Source organism: Lemur catta, chromosome 1 (assembly GCF_020740605.2).
Source record: "Lemur catta isolate mLemCat1 chromosome 1, mLemCat1.pri, whole genome shotgun sequence".
Lineage (NCBI taxonomy): Eukaryota > Metazoa > Chordata > Mammalia > Primates > Lemuridae > Lemur > Lemur catta.
In genome coordinates, this window is record NC_059128.1 from 243,712,538 (window position 1) to 243,740,465 (window position 27,928).

Below are 27,928 nucleotides of genomic sequence, written 5' to 3' on the forward strand. Positions count from 1 at the left end.
CGCCCGGTCGGCTCGCGGCCACGCGCAACAGGCCGTGCCCGGTGAGTGGCGCGATCCCGCCGGCTGCGCGGCGCCGCCCGGGGTCGTGCGGGATCCCGCGGGGCGCGCGCGCCGCTGCTCCCGGCGCCCGGGCGCAGGTGCGGGTCTGGGGGACCTCGGGGCCCGGGCGGGGAGTCCTGGTGGCGGGCGCTGTGGTTGCAGAACCGGGGACGCGCGCCCACGCGCTCCACGTCCCCGGAGACCAGGGCAGGGTCCCGCGCGGCCGGGCTCGAGGGGTCGCGAATGTCTTGGGCGCGGAGAGTGGCACACGGGGTGCTGGGCCCGCGGGCCCGAGAGTGGGGACGAGCGCACGGCAAGTTCGGAGGCTTGGCAGGAGGGTGTGCGGCCGCCACACGTGCTGCGCCGCCGGCGTCAGGTCGGGCCTAAAAGACACGCTTTGCAGCCGGGAAACGGGAAGTTCGGGCGTGTGGGGCGACGGGAAGCTGCGTCTTTCTTTCACATTACTTCTGACTTTAAAATTACAGCCTACGCTTCCAATTCATGTGTCAACTAATAATTCTACAAGGGCTGCCCCACAGCTGAGTTGCCCAACAGGTTAGTAAGACCAGGTTATTCACTGTTTTCAGGAAGGGTAGGCCTCGGAGTCAGAGGATCTGATTTCATCACTAATTAGCTGTAAATTCAGCGCCAGGAGTTTCATTTCACTGGGACCATCTTTGGAGGAACCTGATTTATCTAGCTTTTTCTGTCATCACTTGGTTTTTGCCTCCTGGGCCTCATCCTCGTGGTCACCAAAATACATTGAAGTACAATTCATTTTTTCTCTAAAATAGAACTATGACCGCCAATCCCAGCTTTAGGTCAAGAGAAGAACCAGTTTTCTCTCTTGGTTGATAATTTCTGTGAGCCTGAAAGGAATGTTTTAGGTTAGCCTAGGCAGCCTTGTAATATATTAATATAATTTCTGACAGGTGCGTGTGTGTTTAATTGAGCTGATTTTGACTGTTGTCCATCCCCAGTGGCTCTAAAATCCATCAGGGGAGCTTATTACATTAATGCGGATTTCTGGGCTCCTGCCTTCAGAAGTGGCAATCCCATGAGCTTGATAAGGGGCCCAGCAATTTGCATTCTAACAAGTGTTGCAGGTGACTCTGGAGTACACTCTCTAAAACACTGCTCAGGGGATGTAAAGACACCTCCCTGCACTCCTTGGTGATAGCTACTGACGTAAGTGACAGCTGCCATCAGAAAAGTAATCCCCACTTCACAAGCCATCTGTTTTCCCCCTATTTTGTGCAAGCTCTTTCTCTAAAACTGTTATGCAGACAAAAGATGAAAAAATGAAACAAAGCTCAGCGAACATTTCTTGAGGACCTATGTGCCATGCTCTGCTAGGCTCTGGCAACGTGTAGGTCTCTTCAAGAAGCTGTGTTATGTCTTCATGTCATTAAATATTACTATAGAAAAGGAGATTAGTACACCTTAAAAATATAATGACTTGCTATTCGTTGGCTGTAATATGGGCACCAATATTGATTTACTTGTAGAGTTTATACGTGGGGCAGTTACTGAAATATGAACCATAAGTCTTTTGAATTAATCTTTTTACGTCTTAATGCTTATAGTCAACTCCAATGGAAAGCAATTGCTTTTCAAAAAACTTTTTTCTGTAGCTTTATAGAAATAGTTATTCGAACTTCTATTTGGGTGGTCTGTGAGGTTTATAGGAGGCTTTTGTTGGGTGTCCTAAACAAAGCACTCTGGTTCAATTACTGTATTCTTAGATTCTAAAACATGCTTTTTTACTTATTACTGTTTCTGAAACTGTAATGCACCTTACAATTTTTGTATGTTTATTGTGGTAGGATATCTCATCTGTTCTCACCTCCACCCTCTGGAAGCTGGTAAAAGGAATGATTGTTTTACAACACGAGTAGTGTGAAAATCAGAGAAATAGTATATTTGCCCAGTAACCTCTAAGCTAAGTTGCAATTAACTGAGCCTCAAATCATTTCAACATGAACATAGAGAAACAATTAATGATGTAACTTTTGGCAGTAGAAGTAGTAAAATTTATGTTCTAACAAAAGCATTTGGGAGTTTATTTTGTTAGTGATTGTAGACGGGAAAAATTCCTTAAGTGATTTTTATTTTGGCTTCAGTATTTTGCACACCGTTTAGCCACATTTTCTGGTTAATGTGTTTATAGATTATGCTTAAAGAAAAGTCTTTCACCTGCATTTTCTGCTGCTCACTCCCCTTAAATAAATTTTAAACTGACCAATTACGAGAGATAAAAGATGTATAACTGAATATAAAATTGCTTTATAGGGTAACCTTTAGTGATACAAACCTAATAATCTAACAGCTTTAAAAAATTAAATGTGAGCAATTTTAAATGTGTCAGTGTTCCCAAGACCATCCTTAATTCGGCGATTTGCTAGGAGGCCTCTGTGCTGATTTACTTCTGCGAAAGGATAACAGGCACAATCAGCAAGGGAGAGAGGCACATGGGGTGTCCTGGGGAGACCAAACACAAGGTTCCAAGGATCTTCTACCCACTGGAGTCAAAATGGATGTGCTCAGCTGCTCCAGGAAGTAGTTGTGCCAAGACTTGTGAAATGTTGCCAACCAGGGAAGTTCATTATAGATTCAGTTCCCAGGGTTTTGATTGGGGGCTGATCACGTAGGCAGCCTCTACCTGGCACAGACCAAAATTCCAGACTCCCAGAAGGAAAGCAGGTGTTCCCTATAAACCGTATTGTTTAGACAGTTTAGGCATAGTGAGCCACTCTTATCAGTTAATAGTGGTGGGAACCCTTCCAAAATCTTAAATTCCCAGGCTTCAGCCCCAAGCTGGCCTTTCAAAGGATAGCAGTCAGGCCTCCTCTGGTAGCTCTTTTCTGCACAAGCAGTACTCCTTGCTGAATCTGTTTTTGTAACTCATGCATTTCTGAGTCACTTCAGAGTTCCAAGTACTAGCAATGCTTTGTCTCACTGAAGCCTTGATTCTTGAGTTGAGAATTCAAGCTGGTCTGTTTGACTTAAAAGGAACAGAAAACGTTTTCAGAAAATGTGTCTCATTGACCACATATCCTGAAACAGTAAGGTTTATTTTTTTCCAAGTTTAAGCCCTTATGCTCCTCTATTGTAGGCTTTTAGTATAAATTCATATGGTTTTCCAGCATGCTCCTGTGTTTCCTTACTGGAAGCATTTGATCTTTTGAGGAACTGAACTATTTGTGGGTACGAAACATAGAAGCTAAGAGAATCTATGAGAGAGTTTTATTATTTTGACGTTTCTACTTCCAAATTTGTTCAGTTTACATCTGGGTTGCATGCTAAAGGTTCTTTTATAAATGAGTTGGTGCAACGTTTAACATACGGTTCCAGGGTGCTTCCTTCCCAGGCCAAAACACTAGTTCTACTCATTCTACAGTGTAGCTGAGATACTGCTTAGTTATAATGACAACAGAGCAGAAAACAGTATTCTTGCAATTCTGATATTCAACAAAATTTGAAACCATATTTATAAATACATTACTTGTCTTTCCAAAATTTTGGTTTTTATAAGCACAGTGGTTCTTAACCTTTTTGGAGGACACAGACTTCTTCAAGAATCTGGTGAAAGCAATGGACTCCCCAGAAAAAAAAAAACAAAACTTTAAAATAGAATTGCTGCTGGTTGTTCTCCAGTCAAGTGTGTGTAAGCCAGGGTACACCTAATTAGATTAAGGGCCTGGTGCTAGTTGCAGCCAAATTCAAGATTTGTGACTCTGGTGTGACAATGGCCACAGGCTAAACCTATGACTAGGATCTGCTGAGACAGTCAGATGGTTTAATTTGTCATAATTATACTAATAAATAATAAATTCTGTGACTTAATGCTTGTGTACAAGAAAAAAACATGTTTTCTTTTAGATGAATATGTAATCTGGTGGTTGAGGCTGAATTCTATCTTGGAAGAAATGGTATTGGCTTAAGGCTGTTGCATATCCCAGGGGGAAGCAGCACTGACTTACAGAGAGTTGTCTTGGAGGCATAATGGACATGCAAGTTGTGTGTGTATGATCCACTAACACCAACACTGGCACTCCTAAATCTGACCATGTGTGTTTTGTTCTTTTGGTAGGTTTGCATTTCCTTACTACTTTGTCTTGAAGACGGAACTATGCCAAAGAAAGCCAAGCCTGCAGGGACTGGGAAGGAAGAAGGGCCTGTACCCTGTAAACAGGTGAAGGGGGAGGCAGCTGCGGGGCCTTCTACATTAAACTTTGACAGCCCCAGTGGTCTCTTTGAAAGTTTAATCTCACCCATCAAGACAGAGACTTTTTTCAAGGAATTCTGGGAGCAGAAGCCGCTTCTCATTCAGAGAGACGACCCTGCACTGGCCACGTATTACCAGTCCCTGTTCAGGCTAACCGATCTGAAGAGCCTGTGCAGCCGGGGTGTGTACTACGGAAGAGACATCAATGTGTGCCGGTGCGTCAATGGAAAGAAGAAGGTTTTAAATAAAGATGGCAGAGCACACTTTCTTCAGCTGAGAAAGGATTTTGATCAGAAAAGGGCAACAATTCAGTTTCACCAACCGCAGAGATTTAAGGTAACAGGTTTCCCCAATGCAGAATCCTCATACGTACTAAAGTGCTAACATTTGGCCACAGATCAGCCCGAGGGTGAATATGTGGTATGATGATGATTATCCTCCTGCCAGTTTGAGAAGGGACAGCACCTGTTTGTTCTTTAAATGGATTCTAACTTAGGACATTTTAACTATGTTATCTTTTTGTTAAACTGTTAGAAACTCTAACAACTCAGGCTGCAGGTATCATTGAGCTGCAAAAACTAAATTACATTGCATGTTTATAACGTTATTAAAGTAGCACTATGCCTCTAGGAGCATGTTCTGTGGGCTGGTTTGTTTTTCTATATGCTGGACATTTCTGTTTGGTTTGTCCTGTCACTATAAGTTAAGGCATGATAGCATCAAGGTGATCATTTTTCTTGAAGTTGCCTCTCTTTACTGCCGACATCTATCTCAGCGGAGGCTTCAGAGCCATGACCAGATCACATACTAGGTGCACGTTCAAGAAAGAGACTTCAGCCTTATTGATGGCCCAATGGGTGATATTGAGACGCAGGGCACTAAAACTGCTAATGGTGAGGCAGTAGTAGGTGGAGGATATCTTTGATTTGCAAGTCTAGAGGACTGACTAATTTTTAAATTTATTCTACATCAGGAATTGACATTTGGGAAATAATTTCTCTCCTCTGTGCTCAGTTTCTACATTTATAAAATGCATATTTAGAATGAGCTAATCTGTTTTCCTAGAGGTTTGAGATATTTGTCTCATCTCATGACATGGCCAAGAACAGGTGAGGGCCTGTTCTGAATTTTGGATAAAGTTTTATCCTCATTCAGAAACCTTCTTCTGTGACCCATGGCTAAATCAAATTGGCACCATGGGAGGAGAAAGAGAGGGGTTGGTGAGTTCCATATTGAGAGGAGTGTATTCTGGCTCTATTGATGGCTTCTGGGCTCAGTTACCAATAGTGTTTCCCATGATTTAACTCAAGAGTTGGCTTGTTAGATCCGATTAGGCCTCATCTGGTGAATAAGGCCCTTACTGTTCTTGTCTAAAGGATCTTGAACCTAGTCTTCCTCCTCGTTCTGGAGGAAGTATAAGTACTCTTGGGTTTTTCAGGACAAGTCCTGATTCCAGTTTTCCATCTCAAACAATCATAAGTTGAAATGTCCCTGAAATACCAACCTTTTGGCCCTAGCACTCAAAAAGAATTTATAGATGATTTGCAAAACCAAGTCATGATTTTATTTAAGAAAATATGGACACCCCGGATAAAATTTTTCTAAGATAGCCCTTGGCTCTTTACCTGACTAGACGTAGCACTTTTAAGAGTGGTTTTTAGAAACCTAAAAACTATGAACATAAATTAATTCAGTGAAGTTGATTACATGTGATGTGGTCATAGACCAGTGGGGAGTTGTTATTTGGCACATATGTGGTGTCCTCTGTGGCTGTCATTTCTGTACTGTAGAATCATCTCCCCCAGGGCTTTTCTCTGCTTGTTCACTTAAGCCCTGCACATTCCTCCTTTGGGATTCCAGGTGGCCAAGAATCTATTTCCTTTGCCCTGTTGACTCTGCTCTTTGGCCCAGTTTATTAAAGCAGGAAGGATAAGCTTTCTCAGCCCAAATTCAGCCCCCAGGCTAGATGAGTGTGCACCCCGGTTTTTTTGTTATTGTTGTTGTTCTCCTTTGCCACCCATACTTGAGAAACCATAAACTGTAGGAGCTCACCCTTATACATTAGAAGCTGGGCTTTGAATACTATATTATGAGAAGGCTTAGTGTTGTGTGTGTGTTTCTTTAGGGCATATTAACATCAGAATAGAAAAACTCTACAGGTGGTTCATTACTGGCCAGGTTGAGAGACTGTTGGAGTGGACATTTAGCCCTTTGGTTATTGGGTCTCAGACTGTGTACAGCTTATTAGTCTAGTTAGTCTAGAAATGACTAAGGAGCTAATCAGAGAGCCGTAATAAGTTGTTCCTCACCTGCTTTGGGTAATCCATACATCAGAAGTTCTGGTGAGGGGAATTATCACAATTATTTGCATCTTGCGTGGCAGGCTAGAATTGACCAAATACTTTCACGTGTTAACTTTTGACCCTTACAACAGACATTTGAAATAGTTAGAGCAGCCATTGTGGTCTCCATTTTCCATATGAAAAAACTGGAGGCCACAGATGTGACTTTTCCATAGCTGTTCCAAGCTGGTAAGGGTTTCTGACTTTAGATTTAAGGCATTTTCCTACCATACTTTGGAAAATGTTAATTGAGACATAGTAGGGCTTTTTGCATGTGTTTTTGCCTTTCTTTAGGCATACTCATGAGCTTCTCTTCCTAGGTGTGGCATTCAGTTTTGACTTTGTGGGGTAGGTCAGTGGAGAGAGACTCCCACCTTCCCTCTTTGATTGTTCCGGGTCCTCCTTGGCCTCTCTCGACTTAGTTGGGAGTGACATGGTAAAGGAGAAGAGAGATTTTCAGGGGCCTTGCTTACGCATGAGTCTGTGTTGGTGAAGCAATCACACTTGCACTTGTGGTAACACTGCTTTGCAATTTCAGTAGGATTTGAGATAAGTTGTTTTATGCTGTTCCCCCACAGTCTTAGGGTGTGAGTGGTAATATCTTTATATTGCAATCAAAGAAACCAAAGTCACCTAGCTTGTAATGACAACTTGGAGCGAAGTGGATTGACTCTACATACCTTTCTGGTAGGCCACAGTTGGCAGATTCAGAAGCTGAAGGTGCAGGAGAAATGGAAAAAATGTGCGATTGATAGCATTTTCAGTAACCTTTAAGAAGAAAAGGGTCATGTATTTATTAGTTACAGACCCTGATGCTTGAGTTGGGAACTATAAAGTCACTGTATGGGCCTGAAGGACCTCTCGGGCCATTGGAGAGAGAGCGAAAAGCCCCGGTTTTCTAGTGGTACCAGTTACTGTATAAATGTAATTATAGAGCCGGGTCCTGCTGACCTCTTACTGAAATAAATTAGCCTCCTTGGGAGCTCTGGTAACTCTTTGGAGCTATTCAGAGGCCATAAAGTTATTTTTTCTGCGTTAAGTAGAACCTCTGAGATCTATAAATAGAGAAGCCCAGTGGTCTGAATAAAGATATCCCCCAAAGCTTTTTTTCAGACTGACCCAATTCTTTCCCACTTGGTATTTTAATACTGTAAATCCTTTTTCAGGCCTGTGGTAGAATTGACTGCCAAGCTGTGGTCATTGGTTTACTCAGCAAATATTTTAATATGTTGCAATGTATTCCATGTGCCAGGTACTATACATTCATATGTTTAAAACTTTAATCTCTTTAGTGTCCTTGGTGATTTGTCTTTTAAATTATCTCAAAGGTAATTTAAGCCTTGAATTTGAATCCTGTCTTCATTATTTCTGGTTGCATGTTCTTGCGCCTCAGTTTCCTCATCTGTAAACTGAAGATGATGATACTCTCCCCCCTTATGAGACAGGGTTGTTGTGAGGATCAGTACCTGGCCCATAGGAAGTGCTAATATCTACATGGTCTAGTTGCTGCCTTCCTTTTTCTCATCAGCCTTGGGAAAATCAGATTTCTTTCTTTCTCCCAGGAATATATGGCTCATGGCTAGGCTCCTAAGTCTCTTGTATGCCCGGAAGAGTTGATTAGTGACTGGAGAGAGGGAACGTAACTTGGCCCTGCTATTCCTTCTCTGTCTGTTCCTTCTTCCTGGGTTATCATTCTGTTCCCATTGCTTTAAATATCCATTTTGTATAGGCAGTTCCCAAGTCTAAGTCTCCAGCCCTTACTTCCTGCCAGTACTTTTTAAAACATCTCCACATGGGGGTCTTAGCATCCCAAACTTAACATTTCTAATGTAGAACACCTTTTTTTTTTCCTCCCGAAAACTTGTTTTTTAGCAAGTCTTTCCTATCTCAGTAAATAGAACTGGGAGCTAATAGCCCAAGTCGAAAACCCAGGAGTATTTTTTTTTTTTTTACTCCCTTCATTTCCATTTTTTTTAACCCCTTTGTATGTACTCCATCAGCAGGTCCTGTCAGGGCTACTTTGAGAGTATCTCTCACTTTTTGGCTTCTTTCTACCCGTCTCCCACCATACTGCTGATTTCTTACCTGGGCTGCTGCCTGAGTAGCTTCCACTCTTCAGCAATTCATTCTCCACACAGTAGCCAGGGTGAGCTTTTAAAAATGTAAATTGGATGGTGTCATTCTCCTACTTAAAATCCTTCATGACTCCCAATCGCATGCCTTGCCAGTCTCTTGTCTGTGTACTCAAGTCTTTTTTGGTGGTGTTTCTGCACTGGATGGAGGATTCTTAAGGGCAGGGATGTTGGCTCTTTCCCTGCTCAATTCCAGTGTCTGGCATATAACAGTTGCACAGTAAAGACTTTTTAAGTGAACGAGAACATGTTCTTATTTCTAATATGTTTTTCATTTCTCCTCTCCCCGCCCCCCTCCCTTGCTTTTTTTTTTTTTTTTCTATTAAGGATGAGCTTTGGAGGATCCAGGAGAAGCTGGAATGTTTCTTTGGCTCCTTGGTTGGCTCAAATGTATACATAACCCCTGCAGGATCTCAGGGCCTCCCACCCCATTATGATGATGTCGAGGTAAGAGGGGAAGAAAATTGCCCAATGTGGGGAAGAACAAGTTGCTGAGAGCCTGGTTTAGTAAAGTTGTCAGGGGTAGTTCACATTATTCTCTAAGGCTCTTGGGCCAGGTCTGTGTTTGCGCTTTCTGTGCAGTGTCTAGAGATCTTGATCTCATCTAAAGGTTGGGCCAAAATAAATCCCACTAAACTGGTTTCCTGCTCCTTCTCAAAGGGAGATATTGTTTCCAGCCTTACTGACTTAAAGAGCCACACAGTCCTTTGAAACAGGTATTTATTGAATTTATCTACAGAAAAGTATGATTGGCTTTTTCTTTAATTTCAGAAAGTATGGTCTTTAATAAGGTGAGGTCAAAAATAATTCTTAACATCTGCTTTCATTTTGTTTCTTTTTCAGTAGCTGCCAAAAATATGTATATTTTTTCCATTTGCGAAAATCTTGGGACAGCTTGAATAAGGGTCATGATTTCACTTAAGCATTGGCACCTTGACAAGTGTTGATTTCACTCTCATGTGGCTTCCAAAAAAAGTTAACTCTTTGGCTTAGGTATTTCATAGTTTTATTTTTGTACTAATACAAGGTGTGAACACAAAGTTATTAGTAAAAAGCCTCCTTTATCCCCTTGTAGAGAAATTTGATATCAATACATTTTCCAAAAGTGTTATTTTTAATATTTTCAATAAAGCATTATAATACTTTTGGCTGAATAAAGAATAAAAGTCTTGAAGTTTTCCTGTCTGCCAAGGCCCTTTCAATATTCAGGATTTTAGGCATTCAGTAATATCTGAGGCCTGGCTTTTCCATCAGAGATTATGGGCTTTCAGCTGTCGGATAGAAGATTTAGAGGAATGAAATAGTGGGATATAAAGAACTCAGAGAGGCTCTAAGAAAGTGAAAAGAGTGAATATCCAGTATCACGAATCATGATTACCTGTTTGAAAAATAAAAACCAGTAGTGGCAACTTTCATTTAAGTGTGGAGTGACATGTCTTTCTGATCTTTCATTTTTAATCTGAAACTTGTGCGGTTGACCCTTGAACAATGTGGGGGTCAGGGGCACTGACCTCTTGTGCATTTGAAAGTCTGAGTGTAACTTTTGACTCCCCCCAAACTTAACCACTGATAGCCTACTGCCGACCCAAAGCCTTAGCAGTAACGTAGCAGTCAGTCAGCACTGACTTTACAGCAACACGAGCTCAGACGATAGCAATAGGAGGTAGCTACAAAATTATTACAGTAGTACAGTATGTGTACACCACAATTAATTTTATACAGTTATGATTTAATACTGCTTCTTTAAGCTTGTTTATGTTTCTCTTGACTGCAAATGGTGCCATGTATGGTAAGTTTTGTGTGTGTAAGTTTTGATAAATTTTAACTTTTTATAATTGATTTTGTATGTTGTGTGTATTGTATACTATATTCTTAACATAAAGCTAGAGAAAAGAAAATGTTATGAAGAAAATCATGTTTCCAGCACTATATGTATTTATGAATGCCGTAAGTTTATGTCATCTGTTTACAAGATGGATCAGCTGTCTGAAATGGCGGGCAACCTCAGTTGCCACCTCAATCTACATATCAAGTAATTCACCTTTTTCTTGTAATGTCATGACTGTTTTCTGCTTCTTGGGAGCAGTTCTAGCATCACTAGTGGCACTTCATATGGGTCCCATGTTGTTATTCAAGGTTTACAACAATATTGCACTAAACATAATGAGAAATATGTGAAAATGAGAGATCGCTTTTTACTGCAACACGTTATTTATTGGAGAGACAAACTGCTCATGTGGAGATGAGTAGCATCACCCGTTGTTTTAAGCGTTACAGCAACACGAGCTCAGACGACAGCAATAGGAGGTAGCTACAGAATTATTACAGTAGTACGGTATGTGTACACCACAATTAATTTTATACAGTTATGATTTAATACTGCTTCTTTAAGCTTATGTTTCTCTTGACTGCAAACGGTGCCATGTATGGTAAGTTTTGTGTGTGTAAGTTTTGATAAATTGTAACTTTTTATAATAGATTTGTATAAATTTTATAGTATTATAGCAAATGATAAAATAGACTAGTATTTACATACATTTTATGCATTTATGACATGCCTTTTTCTTAATTTTTTGATTTTTCTTTTTCTTCAAATTGTTGCAAATCCCCAGAATTTTTTCTGGTATATTTATTGGAAAAAAGTCCATATGTAAGTGGACTTGCACAATTCAAACCCATGTCATTCAAGGTCAACTGTAATTCATCTAAGCCGTTGGAGACCTAGTATTCCAGAAGCACTTTGCTATGTGAGCCGTCAGGAAGCTCTCTGACGCTGCCCGGCCTTTGGGTCTCTGTAGGTTTTCATCCTGCAGCTGGAGGGAGAGAAACACTGGCGCCTCTACCATCCCACCGTGCCCCTGGCGCGGGAGTACAGCCTGGAGGCGGAGGACAAGATCGGCAGGCCGGCACACGAGTTTACACTGAAGGTATGGGATGACCAACTATGTGGGCACCTCTCCTCGACTGGTTTTCTCTGTTGCTCAGACAGATTCGGGTTTGAGGTTTAGAGTTTGGTGATGGTCCCCGTGGGAACATATCCCCGGGTCTCAGGGCAGGGTGGCTCTCGTTGCAGTCAGCCAGCACATGCAGTTTCTGGAGGAGTCTTGTGGTTTGTACTTGGAGAAGTGAGCTGAGGAAGTATTAAGTTCATTTTCCTAATAGCCTGTCTCTGTGTATGATCCAAATTCAACAGGAATAAAGTGAATTCTGTGAACCACCGACCTCTGGAGTAAAAGTGGAAGGTCTGGCCTTGGGCAGCTTCCCCACATCTAAGACAGCTGTCAGCACGGGGCTGTAAGTTGCTTAGGGCACAGCCAGGAATCGCTTAGTTTTTCTGTGGCTAAAATTCCAGTGTAACCTATTTCCTATCGAGTATGAAGTGGACTATCCCTGCATTCCCTTCCCTCCCTCTGCATAGAGTGACCAGAAGAATAGTAATTATGGAAGCTCTTGAGGATTCCTCCTCCAGGGAGCAGGTGGCTTGATCATGTGCTAGTTCCGTAGCATCTTGCTGCTGAGAAAATCTGTCTGTGAGCAGTTAGCCTGGATGGAAACATAGCCAGTCCCCAGCAGGAGGGGTTTTTGAGAAAAAGCCTTAGAGGAATAGAAATAGCTCCCTAATTAAACTTCATACCCTTCTTAAAACACATAACTTTAATTTCCTTTAGTGGCAGTAGAACAATAGCTAATTCAAACCATTCTAAAGATTCTGTCAACCTGGTATATTTGCATATAGTTGTTTTGTATTTCTTGCATCTTGAAGTTAAAATTAGTGCCTAATTCTTATTCAATGCCTGTGTCTTTCTTGGTTTTCATATCTTTGCCTGTGTGCCAATAACTGGGGGAAACAATCTCCGTTTTAGGATAGGTGCCTATATTATAGGGGACTTAAATAAATAAATGACAATAAAGGTAACTTTCTAAGTTTTTAATGCTCTGAGTGGTCACCAAACTATGGCCCATCAGCCCCGAAATCTGGTGTGCTGCCTGTTTTTGTGAACAAAGTTTAATGGAACCCAGCCACACCCATTTCTGAGTGTGCTGTCTGTGACTGTTCAGGTTATAGCAGCAGAGTCAGTCAGTTGCCACAGAGACCACACAGCCCACGAACCAAAAATGTTTAGTCTTTACATCTGGCCCTTCACAGTTTGCCTACTTCTGCTTTTGGTGAACCACGTTTATGTAGACTCTTGGTTGGTTATTTTTAAGCTAAAGACTAAGCCATCTGTGGCCTCTGAGGGCAGGGCTGATGTACTCAGGCTGACAACCTGGCTACCTGCCCTGCCCAAGGAGGTCTGGCTTCATTGTGGCCCTGAGGTGCAGAGGGTGTGTATCCTTTGTATTGTTGCTGTGGGACTTGGAGGAGATGGAACAAATGCCCATTTAAACACTAAAATGAATACATGGTTCATTAAGGGAAATCTTAATCTCCTGGAAGGAGAAAGACTGCATTGTACAGTGCAGTGTTCTTTCAAGTGTGTATGTTTCTGTACATGGGAGGTTTTAACCAGTGGGCCTCTTCAGATGAAATCTGTGTCAGTGCCCGATATATGAAGTAGAAAATCTGAGTCACTCTGGTTGGGGGATGGGCATGGAAGCTACAGTGAGAGTCATGGGACCCTTATCCAGCTTCCTCCCCATATTCCAATGTACCTGCCAAACCTGGGCTCGCAGGGTGAAGACCACCCCTGTGATGGAAACATCACTCTGCGGCTTGGAGATCTGACAGATCTGGGCTTGAACTTAGCTGCTGTCACTGATTAGCTACATATCCTTGGGCAAGTCATTTATCTAAGTCTCTGCTTCCTCTTTATTAAAATGGAAATTATAATATATAACTTGCAGGCTGTAAGGATTGAAAAATATTATTTTGATGCCTCCTTTACAATAAAATTCCTTGGAGGAGGTATCTATTTGTCTGTATTAGTTTTCCTGTTGCTGCTTATCAAGTTACCACAAACTCCATGATTTAAAACAACATAAATTTATTACCTTATAGTTCCTGAAGGTCAGAAGACCAAAAGAGGTCTCACTGGGGTGAGCAGGACTACGTTCCTTCTGGAGGCTCTAGGGGAGAATCTTCCCTTGCCTTTTCCAGCAAGGGATGGGGGTATTGAGCAAATGTTTGTGGATTAAATGAAATGTACAGTCATGTGCTGCATAGCAACATTTCAGTGGATGACAGACTGCATGTACAACAGTGCTTCCAACAGATTATAATGTAGCTAAAAAATTCCTATTGCCTGGTGATATCGTAGCTATCGTAAAACATTACAGTGCAATGTGTTACTCGTGCATTTGTGGGGATGTTGGTGTAAACAAACCTGCTGCACAGCCAGTTGTATAAAAGTGTACAGTGATGTCCTGGCCCTTCACATCCACTCACCACTCACTCACCAACTCACCCAGAGCAATTTCCAGTCCCGTAAGCTCCTCATACATGGTAAGTGCCTTATATAGGGGTACTGTTTTTGTTTTTTTTTATCTCTTATACCATATTTTTACTGTACCTTTTTTATGTTTAGATAGATTTAGATACACAAATACTTACCATTGTATTACAGTTGCCTACAGTATTTAGTATAGTAATGTCCTATGTAGGTTTGTAGCCTAGGAGCTATAGGCTATACTGTATACCCTAGGTGTGTAATAGGTTATCCCGTCTAGATTTGTGTAAGTACACTCTGTGATGTTCGCACAGTGATGAAATTACCTGATGACACATTTCTCAGAATGTATCTTCATCGTTAAGCAACACGTGACTGTATGTGCAAGGTCGTCACTTGGCCTGGCACACTCAGGAAATGGTAGCTATAACTGTCAGTAAAGCACGCACTAGGCTCTGCCCATGGGTGCAGAGGGAAGAGCAGCTCTCAAGATCCCCCTCTTCTCCTTAGGCAACTGCTATACAGAATGGTTTGGTCTAGGTGGGACTAGGGGGGAGGTAGCTCAGCGCAGTAGTACTTTGGGGAGGATATTTCTGTCCACCGGTTTGGGAGAGAAAAGGATAGGGTGGAGGAGGACCAACTGCCTGAGAAAATGACTGATCTTCAGTTATGTCTATTTTTTGGGTTTAAATAAAGGTTGTATCATTTTTCATCCGTTCATCCTAACATTTATTGAGCCTGTGTTGTGTGCTAGGTGCTTTGCGGGAGTGGGCTCTGGGGGGTACAAGATGGGTAAGATACAGACCCTGCTTGGAAGAGCTCAAAAATTCACCACATGCCCATCACTGCCCCCAGAGCACTGGAAACAGCATCTTTTTAATTTTCAAAATAACCCTGTGAGGTTTGGGGCTATTAGTTCCATTTTAAAGATAAAGAAACTGAGGCTTTGGGCAGTTAAGTAAATTGCCAGGTCACCAGCCAGTGACTGGCAGTGTCTGTATGACTCTAAATTAAAGCTTCTGCTCTCAAACACTGCAGAATGTGAGGGGGAGGGAGCATCACCTCCCTCGATCCCTGAATGGAGGCGGGATGGAGGCGGGGTGGTTTCGGGTGTATCTGGTCTCAGCTTGAGAATAAAGACAGTGACTTCAGGCACTGAAGGCCTCTCATGGATTGTGGTTTCCAGTGACGCTCCTGGACACGGAGAAGCCAGCCCAGCTGGACACACGTGAGCGCAGCATGCAGCCTGCTCCTTGAAGTAGTGGTTTCTAGAATGGAGAACTGGGACTCAAACCCTGTATTTATTCCCTTAAAACAAAGAGGACTGAGAAGTTATACTTTTTATTAACGCCTCTCCTTTTCTGTTTCTTCCTTCAGCCGGGTGATTTGTTGTACTTTCCCAGAGGGACCATTCATCAAGCAGACACTCCCCCGGGGCTGGCCCACTCTGCCCACGTGACCATCAGCACCTACCAGAACAGGTAAGCGCCCTGCCTCCCCGCTGCCGTCCTCGCGCGGCTCCGAGTCCGGGCCCAGGGCAGCTACGTTCAAGGGGGTCACGAGACAGTCGGCCACCACCTCTCAACCAAACCCTGGGGTTTCTATCTCCTTTGCTGACTTCCATATTCCTTATTCCTTTGAAGTCCCATGAGTGTGACCAGCCCATCTGGACGTCCTCCTGGGAACGTTGTGAATCTGACTCTGCGGGAACCTGGGGATCACCCATATAGAGGCCTAGTAGCTTGGAAAGAAAGAAACTAGCTGTGGGTATTTCACTGTTAGTGATGCCAGGCTGGGCTTGTAGTCTTTTTTTTTTTTTTTTTTTTAATTATAGTAAAACATACATAACAAAATATGCCATTTTTAAGTGTATAATATGTTGGCATTAATTACATTCACACTGTTGGACAACCATCACCACTGTGTTTCCAAAACGTTTTCGATGCCTTCAACAGAAACTCTGTAACCATTGTAACCTCTTGGTCTGTTTGAAGGTTTTTCCTCTTTACAGTCCGTGAGGTTCGAGTAGGAAAGGCAGTCTGGAACGGTGGGAATGAAAAGCACAGGCGCTGACAGCAGTTCCCATTGAAGTCACGTTTGGTTTCAGCAAGTGCCTTCTCACAAGACAGGAACTGCGTGGGTGGCAGCGCTTGTGTGTGTTATTTCCAAAAGGCAGCGACCTTGTTGGTCCAAATCACATTTAAAAACAGCAATCATTAGTTAATTTATTCAGCAAGCATGCGCCAGACACTGTGCTGGTTGCTGGGAATGCAAGGATTGTACTGAAGGGGCTTTGAGAGAGTTTATGCTTTTGGAAGCGGTGGTGGGAGGCGAGGTAGACACGTAAATAGCTACCGGACAGTGTGATAAGCTCTGTCTGAGGTTTGCAGAGGAGAATCTTGGAGGATAGAAGAATGCATTCAGCTAAGCGGGGCTGGCACAGAAGGCTTCAGAAACAACTTGACACCAAAGCTAAGTGAGTCTTAAAGGATGAGTAAGTAGGTGTGGGTCAGAAGATGAGAGTAGGAGAGGACGTTCCAGGCCCAAGGGACAGTAAGTCCCCTCCTACCTATAAAACCATAACTTGCAAAACAAGTTAGTAAGCATACCTCTGCTTCTTCCTCTGACTTTTCAGTGTGAAATTCTCTAGGTTTAAGAGATTTACTGGAGGAACTAGCTGGTGACTGGCCTGAGGTTAGTGCTATCTTTGCCCACAAGTAGAAGGCCGAAGCTTGCTTCCTCTTTGAAAAAACGCCCTTGTCACTGCGGCTAGTTAGGTTCCTTGCATAGTAAGGGATGGAAAGTCACCAAGGCCAGCTTGAGAAGAGCAGGAGCACTTGAGGGAGTGAGTCACAGGAACTGCGGAAGGGCCGGGCCTCAGAGGGCTGGGATCAAATTCATTCTGGATCCAGAGCAGCCCTGGACCTTGGCAGCTACATAGTTTGGTGCCGTGAACATCCGTGCATCCTCTGGTATCCCATCATGAACGGACTCAGCTACTGCTTCTCTCCCTAATTCTGTCATTTTCATTTCTCTTACTGCCACCAGCTGGTTTCCAGTAATTGGTTTTTGCTCACTCCTTCTCCTTCCTCAGCATCTGTTTACTCACAACATTGGCTCATTCTAAGCCACCATCATGTTACTTCTCTGACCTCCCTCTATCTCCTGGCCCTGTTAGCTTTTGCTTCCGCCAAGTACCTGACTCTTTCTCTGTTTCCCGGTCCGAAGAGTGAAGATCTGGCAGGCTGCTCTTGGGTCCCACCCATGCCTCTTCCAGTCGGTCAGGGCTGGGGAAGTGCCTTTCATGTTACCAAAGTTACCTACCTAGGGCTGTGGGTGGGCGCCGCGACCCGTGTGTCTAGGCTGGACTTTGACCTGTGTCTTGGCCAGTGATGGAGCTAGAGTGGGAAAATGGGACTGAGGCATCATTGCTCCCCAGAAACGTTCCTGTGCTTTGAGCCTGGTGCTCCTTCAGCTACCACAGTAGGGAGAAGATTTGGGACTCTTCCTAACACCTCTCAAGGTAGCACCATTGGAGCAATTTGGATCCTGCTATGTGAGACAACAGAAGGTTGATTTGGCTGTTTTACCAAAGTGAACTCCTCAAGAGATGTATTCCTAAATTTTGGAAAGTCCCAAGATCTATTCTGACTCTTAGAAGAGCACAGAGCACTGTTTACCTGCTGTTAAATCCCTGCATGAGAAAGTCCTGTGTGACTTCCACCCGTAACCCTGCAAGGGAAGCATGGATTTTATGCTGCTGTGAGAGCTGCATGTGTCCTCCAGGTTGAGGTTCAATAAAAGCTGCAGGGTTGGATATAACATTAAGTCACAAAGCAGTGAGGCCGCCAGGCGGTGGGTGTCTCTGGGAAAGTGTCTCTCACGTGGCTTTTGTCTTCCTTTGCCACATTTCTGGGAGGGAAGCATAAAAGTGTTAATTTTGCTTATGAGTGAGAAGCAAAAGTCATACTGTGAATTTCCATTTTGCACATAGCAATTTGAAATCTGGTGACACAGGAAACTTTTAAACAGCTCAGAAATGTTTAAAGAGAGCAACCCAACAGAGTGTGTTTCTCATCCTGGCACACACTTAGGAATGAGCCAATTCTAAAAACCCCAGAGAAAGCAAAGGTAATTGAACACGGACCCTTGTCCCTAGATGTTATTTTTAGCCACTGGCTTCTGCTTTCTACCCCGGTAACACCATTGCTAGAAGTCAATTTTTTTTTTTTTTTGGAATTATTGATGTTGGTTGATATTTTACTCAGAAACGGCTTCCCTCTTGTAAGTGACAAGGAAAATGTGACATTTAACTGTTCAGATAATTACACAGTCCAGAGACCTTGCTGTTACCCTAAATGCATTTCTGTTGGATTTACTGCATATAAAATTTTTTTTAGGTTCTATAATAAATGTTAAAATTTCCTACAAAGCTCTCCTCATATAGACTTTTGTTAAAAATTTGGTCCCTTGAACTTCCTATTTTATGACAGTCTATGATTAATGTTCTGTTATCTTTAAGAGCAATCACCAGTGAAGCCTGTCTTCTCAACTTTAACTTTCCGAGTGAGTGTCTGGAATGGGGAGGAAGCAGGGTGATTGCTTAGGAAAATCGTAGGTTTTTGTGCTGAGGAATGTCCTATTAATTGAACTCAAAATACCTGGGAAGTTGGAACCTAATCTGTAGCTTTTGGCTTTACCAGCATTATGTATTTTATGTATATCTTGTTATGCATTCATTGTTTGTTTGTTTTTTTCCCCTTGGTGCATGTTCTAGTTCATGGGGAGATTTCCTTTTGGATACCATCTCGGGGCTTGTGTTTGATACTGCAAAGGAGGATGTGGAGTTGCGGGCCGGCATCCCCCGGCAGCTGCTCCTGGTAAGTAGAGGCAGGTAGGAATGGAGGGTGGTAGCCGCAGCGCAGGCCAGCTGAAGCCCTGCCTCCGGGCGACCCCAGGATCCTTCTTCCCAGATGGCCAGGCCTGTCTCCTGTGCTGCCCTGCTGAGCCTGTGATTTGCAGAATGAATGGGGTGCTGTGTGTTATGTGGTGATCCAAAGAACCACAGGTGTTGTACTGACAGCTCTTTCACAGTGGCAGCAGCGGGCACTGTGGGAATGTTGGTTGAATAAATGGTTAAATAAATGAATAATGTGGACTGGAGAACTGTAGGTTCAGCGCTCATCAGATTATTCGTTAGGAGAGACCCACTGCCCTGGAGATCCTGGCCTTGGTGTGTTCCACCAGGCTTTCCTGCTCTTTTTCACATTTTGAAACAGGAGTACTATTTTGTTAGCTTTGAGAAGATGAATGGATTAGTGCTGAGTTGAGCAAAGGTTACTTTCACTGTGTGAAGCAGTCATCTTAGGACAGTGACTTGCTTTCCTAAAGGCAGAGCCCAGACTGCATCACATTTCCAAGGATTTTTCCTTACAAAATCCTGAAAACTGATCTTTTTTTTTTTTTGCAAATAATAGGTAACTTAAAATAGACAGTGTTTGCAAGGAAACAATGGGATATTGTTCTTAAGGGCTCAGGTTGTCCCTTCCCCTTTGGAGTGACATGGATTTATGGCTATACTGGGTGGTTGGTGGGTGTGCATACTACTGTGGAGAGTGAGACCTGGGCAGGTGAGTCCTGCTGGGGTCTGGGCCAGGACTCACCTCTGTGTTTCTAGCAGGTGGAAACCACAGCTGTTGCAAGAAGACAATTAAGCGGCTTTCTGAGGACACTTGCAGACCGGCTAGAGGGCACCAAAGAACTACTTTCATCAGACATGAAGAAAGATTTTGTTATGCACAGACTCCCCCCTTACTATGTGGGAGATGGAACAGCGCTATCAACACCAGGTGGAGCTTGCTGTTTTCTTCTGGGTGATTAGGGGCTAATGCGGGATGTTTGAGGCTTTCCTGGGTAGGTTCCTTTGAGCAGATGGAAAGTGTGAAGCACTTTAGTGTTAACGTGGCCCTAAATCCATCCTTAGTGTGTATGGCTAAAGGAGACAGGCTGTGCTCAACCTTTAGCATCCTGCATCTCAGAAGTCATTTGTGTGATGACCTCTATCTTTTTGGGTACGAAATATTTGTATTTATGGGTACCCTGGTATTTGTTATCTTTAGGAAGTTTTAAGAACTTGAACATTGAAATAATCTTGTTGGAATTAAGTCAGGAATGGGTAAAATGTTGCCATCAGCAGGTGAAATACAAGACTCCCCAAGGTTATCACAAATCTTCTCCAAGTCATAGGTTGACTAATTTATGAGAGGTTTAGGGTGCAAATGATATAGCACACTTGTGAATGGATGATGTCAATGTTCTGTAGCAAAGACCACCAAGAACATATTCCTGAGCTCAGACAAAAGTTGGACTGACTTGTTACAACAGGAAGACCACACACCATTGGGAATTGTAGGACATCTCAGTAAAAGGGTGTTAGGCAGGGTTTATAGGATTTGGGCTTGAATTAGGTGGTTTTGGAAGAGGGTTCAAGGAAGCAGGGCTTTGCCCTGGATTGGATGCTCTGAGGGAACAGAAGGGATTCTATGATTAGGTCTCTTCTAAATCTTAATCTAGTGGGCAGGAGGAACGGATGAGACTAAAGTTATCAGTGGTAAAGCAGCAGCAGTCACTCGTATTAGCCAGGGCACAGGGATGTGTTTGATCATTATTGTGGTTTGGGCAATATGCCAGTTTTTGCCAGAGTTCAGACCTGAGTATGGAATGGTAGTTTTTGTCTTGAACTATCATGGTCACAAGGTGGTTTTGACTGACGGTGGTGTTCTGTGAATTGTCTGTGTTCAGCAGGAGAACACCAAGAGCTAGATATGACTACTAGTCTAGCTCCAGAGCTGCTGTTCTTTCTCTAGGGTTGAGTGTGAGGAATATTTTTTTTTACTAACTTTTATAAAAGTTTTATTTATCACACCAGGTAAGAACAATTGAAATAGACAATCTAAAGTCCCTTTTAACATTGATTCTGTGTACATTTTTATTATAATCTTTAGAAGAAGTTTAGAATTTGTTTTGGATTGCATCTATTAATATTCAAAATAGCAAGTGTTTTACTAGCATATGTTTTAATCTTTAGCAGTACAGAGTTTGCTGAATACCAGCTTATGGCCCAGAATACTTCACTGAATGTAATAGCTAAGACAAGGAAAATGTTAAAGTTATGATCCCTCAGGACTCTTTCCACACCCGATGACCCTGTATGGCTAGTCTGTGTTTAGTGGCTGCCTTTTCATTAAGTTAAATCCAGTTTAGAAAAGAGTAGGGTTTTTTTTTTTTTGTGAACTTTATTAGATGGCTTCTGTGGGATACTGTGCTTGACGTACATAGAATAATTTGCTGGGGTTACACAGCCGGTAATTGGTAGAAAGGTGCAATTTGAACTCGGGTAGCCCTTCGCGAGTGCACGTGGAGAGCAAGAAGCTTGCAGAGCAGCGCTCCTCAGCCTTTTTGGCACCAGGGACCAGTTGCATGGAAGGCAGTTTTTCCACAGATGGGGTCGGGGGAGCTCAGGCGGTGATGCGAGCGATGGGGACTGCTGTAAATGCAGGTGAAGCTTCCCTAGCTCACCCGCTGCTCACCTCCGGCTGTGTACCCTTCCCCTAAGCTTCATGGAAGACAGTTTTCCCATGGGGGTGGGGAGGTGGGTAGCTCTGTGGCTTGGTCCCTAACGGGCCCCAGACCGGTATCGGTCCGTGGATGGGGGGTTGGGGAACCACAGTTGTAGGGGATAGAAACTGGGAATGTACATTCTGTGCAGAAGGCACCGTGACCCTATTTGTTGCAATAGCTACTGTGCTTCAGTAGTAGTATTTATGTCTATTTAATGTACTTATTGTCTTGTTATTTCTCTAATTGTATGTCTGTCTTCACTAGAAGAATGAATTCCATAAGAATGTGAACTATACTTTTAATATCACTGTAATGTTGATATAAGCAAATACTTGAGTTGGAGAGGGTGCCCGTGTTTAGAATTGCACATGCAAGCAAGTTTGAATCTACTGGTTCCATTTTTGAAGACTGTCTTTCTGGTTTTCTAGGTGGAAAGTTACCGAGGTTAGACAGCATAGTAGGACTGCAGTTTAAAGATCACATCGTCCTCACGGTAGGACCAGATCAGAATCCATCTGTGAGTATCCAGAAAGGAAGAGATTTTCCTCTCTTCTCAGGTTATTTTCATCACAGGCCTCAGGTCGCCCGATTAACCACTGGTACCTGACCTTTTCCTTTGGGAATCCATCTGTGTTCAGTTCAGTGCCTCCTCTTCAGGTCAGATAATGCCCAGTTCCGTATTTTCTGTCCTGTGGGGCATCTGAGGGCTCACCCTCATCCCCGCAGAACCCTCCTTTACTCCCCTTACGTGGTGATGAATGTCTGTTCCGTGCCTCCCATCCCACTTCAGGCCCTGCTGCTTGTGCATGGACAAGTGCAGACCCCATTCATAGTCTCCCTGCCCCCGTCCCTCTCCAGTCCTGTAGACCGCACAGATCTATTTTTATTTGTGGTTTTGTTGATCCCTCTCCTTAAACTATCATGTAGATCATGGAGAACAAATCCATGTTCTGTAACCTGGCCACCTAGTGCAGCAATTCCCAAAACTGACTGATCATGGAATCAACTGGAAAGTTTTTTAAAATTGTAATTTCTTGGGCTTCATTTGGTCTCGGAGCCTTTGCATTTGTTTTTGTAAAGCTCCCTGTACAATCCTAGGGACCTTTGGAACTATCTCATACCATATGGCTTCGTCCTGTTGCTCCTAATCAGCTCTCTCGGAAGTACCCCATGAAATGATTGCGGGGGATGAGGGGGGACTTGCTTGGCCCCATCACCAGATTGGTGCAGCTGTCAGGGCCAGACCTAGAGAGGACTGATTTACAATATATGTGCAAAACCTCAGAAGTATATACTCTTACATCCCTATATAAAGAAAATAGTGAGTTTGGTACCCAGTCAGTTTGAGACATTGTATGTCAGGCCAAGGTTTTTGGTCCTTTTCTAGGTGACAAGTAGGACAGGGAGTGAAGGGAATCGGGGACCATTTGGGGAACTACTATAAAATGGAGTTTTTGACAGATCACACAGCTGGTATAGCTCAGCTCCATGGTGTTCATAAATTGCTGATTTTTTTGATGCAAAAATGACTGTGCAGGTATGATTAATAGGAGAAATTGAGTGTTTCAGTGAAAATTGATATATAAATCATCACTTTTTCATTAAATAAAGTTCCTGAAGAGGCTTTACGAGGCAGCACTCTGTTTTATCTTTAACAAAGTAACTTAGAGTACCCGTTAATTGCCATATACAAATAGTAATCTGTGATGACTAATGAAGTATAGATGTTGTGTGTACACACACATAACTTTTTGCCAAAAGGATTCTTTACAGTATTCAATAAATTTCACTTGGGCCCTCAGGCTTTCAAGAAGACTGATAGGAAAACCCTCCTAGTTTGAAGCTCTTAATGTTTTATTGTTGATGACCTAACACTTTTTCTCCCCCTAAAGGATGAAGCTCAAGAAAAGATGGTTTACATCTATCATTCCTTAAAGAATAGGAGAGACATACACATGATGGGAAATGAAGAGGAAACAGAGGTTTGTTCTAACTAAAAACAAATATTTTTTCCTGTGATTTGGGTGGTGGCTGGGAACAATCAATATTTTTGATATATAGGTAATGTGCTTTTTATGGCTGCAGTGCAGACTTACCATTCACCCAACTGACAGAACCCTTGCATGGGGATGAGTCAGTCAGTGTGATACATGTGCACCAGTTTTAAAACATGCTAGCTGGGACCTATAGCCTAGAGGAAAGGTATAACGTAATAAATGTGAAGCATTTCAAATGACTGGTAGCACTCAGTACATACATTAAAATGCCTTTCATGAAATCTAAGCTTTCACACAAGAGTTGGCAATTTTTATAAGTTATCTAAATAGCTTATCTGAAACAAGTTCGTTTATAAAGGGTATCAAAAATAGAAGTTTATGAAAATGCCACTTCAGTGACAAAAGCAGTGTATTTTTTTTTCTTTTGACCAATTTATCCTTTTTCAGCCTCACGGACTTCGCTTTCCTTTATCACATTTGGATGCACTGAAGCAAATTTGGAACAGTTCAGCTATTTCTGTCAAGGACCTGAAACTTCCTACAGATGAGGAAAAGGAAAGCCTGGTTTTATCCCTCTGGACAGAATGTTTAATCCAGGTAGTCTAGTGCCTTTATCTACTATCTTATATGCACATATTAAAAGTGAAGAGGCAGACTGGGTAGGTTGAACAGCTACGTACATGAGACCACCCCCCCGTTACAGGTAGTCTCTGGGCTGTAGGTACAAGGGCACATGGAAGAACAAACAGCAAATTACCAAGTGTCCCACAGAGTGATAAAAACCATACTTTTGACAAGTTTATTTAATCCAGTGTGGTAAAAAAGGCACAGCTCCAATAAATGTATCATTTAGAATTAAATGTTAACCTGGCTTTATCTTTGTTCTTTGGAAGAAACAACTTCTTTAAAGAGCCTCCTTAGCAGCTCTAGAAAAATTTTAAACAATTAACAGAAGAAAAGTTTTTAACTTGGTTTTTTACAATGAAAATATACATACCTTTGTGTATACACAGGCCCACCCGTTAAAGTTATTCCTGCAACATAAATTTCATTAAATAATACTGCCACACCAGGGAGAGGCACTCAACAGTATGGACGTAAGGGAGTTTGACAGATGCTGCTTAAAAGATGACAAGAGAAGACACTGAGGGGGAAAAAAACCCAATATTTACATGGAAAGACCAAGTCTATAAAAACTACTCAAAATAGTGGATCTTTTTCTTTGAGTTTAAACTATTCACTGTTATTTTACATTCTAAAGTGCACATAGGTTGATATTTTTTTAAAATATCACTGGAGAATTTAATCTTTCTATATAAAAATAGAGCATTTTTCTGCTTTCTGGCAAAAGTTGGGGATAAAAGGAATAGGTGTCTCAGTGTAAGTTTAAATCCAACTCAGGAGGGAAAAATTCTTGTGAATTGTGCAGTTGAAGGTGGTAAAGATGATTTCCTACCTTATTTCACTTAAGAGAAAGGTATTTAAAAACTGAATTTTCTGTCATTTAGTAGAGAAATCAACTCCACCTTTACTTGAAAAGTAAGATGGTAAGGTCAAGGCTCAAATACATTTGAAATTTGTTTAAGTGACATAGTCCTTATAAATACTTCTCCTTGCAGGCAGATCCAACAAAATCTACGGTGAAGTCTCAGCAGGGAGATAGATAGGTAGTCATTGTTAGAGTCTTGTCACCTAAAGGGATGTTTTTGTTAAGAGCGCTAGGTTGGCCATTTTTAGTTTGAAGGACTGAGTAAAGAATGGCCACAGAAAACATTCCAATACTTGTGCCTTTTTCCTAACACAGCTGAGGTCCCCCTCTGGGGTCAGTTACAAGTATATATACATAAGGGATGCTCCAGTTATAAAAGCCTTAATATAGAAACTTTAAGGTTTATCTAATACAACAGCTTAATAAAAAGGATTATTATATATGATTTCAGATGTTGCTAAAAATTACTCATCTTTTTTGCAAAAGTATGACTTGACCTATAGGAAGGAATCTGTTTCCCTGTGCCTTGCATTCATACAAGCATCTAGTAGGATATTAATAACTAATACAGGGTGATGGCATTACCAGTGTCCTATAATGGGCTATCAGGAATAGGATTCATGTTTGGTGGACAGGAGAGGAAATATTGACTTCAGGAAACTTGCTCACCACAACTGGAGATCAATCAGGAATAGAACCTTTCCCAGAAATCATAACATTTTCTCCATAGGAACACTGGGTCAGTGGCAAGAATATTTTTAGCTTTTCCATGGTGAAGAGCTTGGGAGAGAGAGAAGTGCTTTCTTCTCAGTGATCCAGGAGTGTGAGGACAGTCGCTTCCTTGCCCCATATGCAGGACAATGAGGGATGGGGGTTTCCTTCTTCCTCTGCTCTTTCTAGGGATGTAGTTGATTCTCTCACAATATTTCAATGTCCCATTTCTGTGTTTCTTCTCCCTCCAGGGGCTGATTTACAATTACATGAGTCTTGTCACAATAATTTCCTCCTGAAATAGAAATTCCAAAAGAAAGGATTATTTGTTCACACAGGTGCTTGGCAATTGCACAATTCTCACAAGCTTTTGTTCAGCTCACTCTTTGGGTAGATTACTATGCCATTTACAAAGCAGTCTAAAATGGAAAACTGAATTTGAACAGGCTTAGCCATTATTCACCTCAAATTGGACCTTATTATGACTCAAATTGAAAAACTAAAAGGCTTTTAGTTCTTCAAACAATGTGATTCTTCAGAACAAAGTACTCTGAGAAATTCTGGCTGAATGTCAGGTACTCTTGTTTTTGTTTCTACACCAACAGTGACTGACTAATCCAATTAAAGCGGCAGCCATGAATAATATTGGCCCTGACCTGGCTGAATTCAAAAACAAGGTTAATTGATACCTACCATAAATTTTGACTGAGAGCTTTTAAGGACATGGCAATTCACAGCAAAAAGTTAGAGATGTTTCTTTCTGAGAAACAGATGACATTTGTTTTATGATGCTTCAAGTTTAGAACTAGTGTCAGTTCATGTAGCAAATGAAAATTTTACAATTGTACTGACAAAAACCTTCTTAAATTTTGTTGTTAGGCTTTTTCTGTTTGATCCATATAACTTAATTGGTTTGTTCATAAAACTGCATACCTTAACTTCTTTCACATAATTAAGGGTGACTTAACATTTCTCTGTTATACACAAGGATGTCCTTTACCCATAAGGAAGAGATCTGGAACTGAAACTGGTATCATGGGGTGTCATCCAAGGCCCACCTTTAACATCAAGGACAAGGTGATCGCTGAGATAAGAGCTGATAGTTCCATTTTTATTCAGTCTCCACTTCTGCCTGAATTGCCCATGTTCAGGCCACAGGGCCACTTTAGCTCCAGGTGTGTCCCGGCCACCAATCACATCAAGACATGTATCACTGGCCTAAAAGGGTTAAGAAATAATTAACTGGCAGTACTGTGTTTGCTAAAATAAATGGAATTGCCTCTCTTTTCTTTCAGGTAAACAAATCACAGACATGAAGTGGCTATGTTTTATGTAAAAAAAAGAAAATAATGCTAATTTCAGTATTCAGTGGTTTTAAGTCTTTTTTATGGCTGGGAGGAGACGGTATGGAAATGAACCTACTGAAAGAGAGATACTTGTTTTTAATAGGATGTCTGCATCTGGCAACAGATGTTCAATAAAGGTTTGTTGAATTGGAATTAAATGTTAAGTCCCTGTTTGCTTAAAATGTATTACATTGAGCTTTGTTTTCTTATAAAAACACTGGGTGGTATCCAGACAATAATTACTTTTAAATTTTCATTTTTTGTAGCTTGAGGAAAAGCAGATAATCCATTGGTGATACAAGAAAACACGGGTTTAATGTTTTTAAGCTATTACTCTATTCCCTTAGCATCAAACAATGGAGGTCACAGAAAAAAACCTAAATTTTATTTTCTAAGCTTCCTCCAATAACAGTTTTTTTATTTTTTTTCTTACTGCCACTTCATTGTATATCTTGAAAATGAAAGGCTGTTATGGAATTGCACAGGCAGCTGGTTTTTACCTGGGCCATCAAGTAAGGAACATCTCACAGAAGCACATTGTCCAATTAAGATCCAGTGACTTAGTATCATTGGTTTAAAATATCACTTAGGCATATCCATAGTATGTGATAACCTTAGTTTTTAACTGAAAATTGAA

At 42.0% G+C, this 27,928-nt stretch overlaps 2 protein-coding genes across 7 annotated transcripts in view; one reads left to right on the forward strand and one right to left on the reverse strand.

Annotated features, from left to right (window-relative positions):
• Positions 1 to 27,444, forward strand: RIOX2 (ribosomal oxygenase 2). 6 transcript variants are annotated; one of them, XM_045540427.1, is made up of 11 exons: positions 1 to 41; positions 4,133 to 4,603; positions 9,069 to 9,188; positions 11,540 to 11,668; positions 15,506 to 15,609; positions 18,906 to 19,008; positions 19,806 to 19,977; positions 22,177 to 22,265; positions 23,641 to 23,730; positions 24,193 to 24,342; positions 27,241 to 27,444. In XM_045540427.1, exons 2-11 carry the CDS (start codon positions 4,172 to 4,174, stop codon positions 27,259 to 27,261), a joined length of 1,410 nt encoding a protein of 469 aa, XP_045396383.1. In that variant the 5' UTR covers positions 1 to 41; positions 4,133 to 4,171; the 3' UTR covers positions 27,262 to 27,444. The 6 variants fall into 6 exon arrangements, with proteins under 6 accessions (XP_045396383.1, XP_045396386.1, XP_045396387.1 ...); XM_045540430.1 differs by having other exon boundaries at positions 19,809 to 19,977; XM_045540428.1 differs by lacking the exon at positions 1 to 41 and adding an exon at positions 83 to 137.
• The window catches only part of CRYBG3 (crystallin beta-gamma domain containing 3), a 105,339-nt gene continuing 101,941 nt past the window's right edge, over positions 24,531 to 27,928 (reverse strand). The window contains exons 21-22 of the mRNA XM_045540423.1: positions 27,004 to 27,163; positions 24,531 to 26,240 (exon numbers count right to left, since the gene is read on the reverse strand). Of these exons, the coding sequence (XP_045396379.1) occupies positions 26,152 to 26,240; positions 27,004 to 27,163 (249 nt within the window). The 3' untranslated portion in view covers positions 24,531 to 26,151. The remainder of the gene's footprint in view (positions 26,241 to 27,003; positions 27,164 to 27,928) is intronic.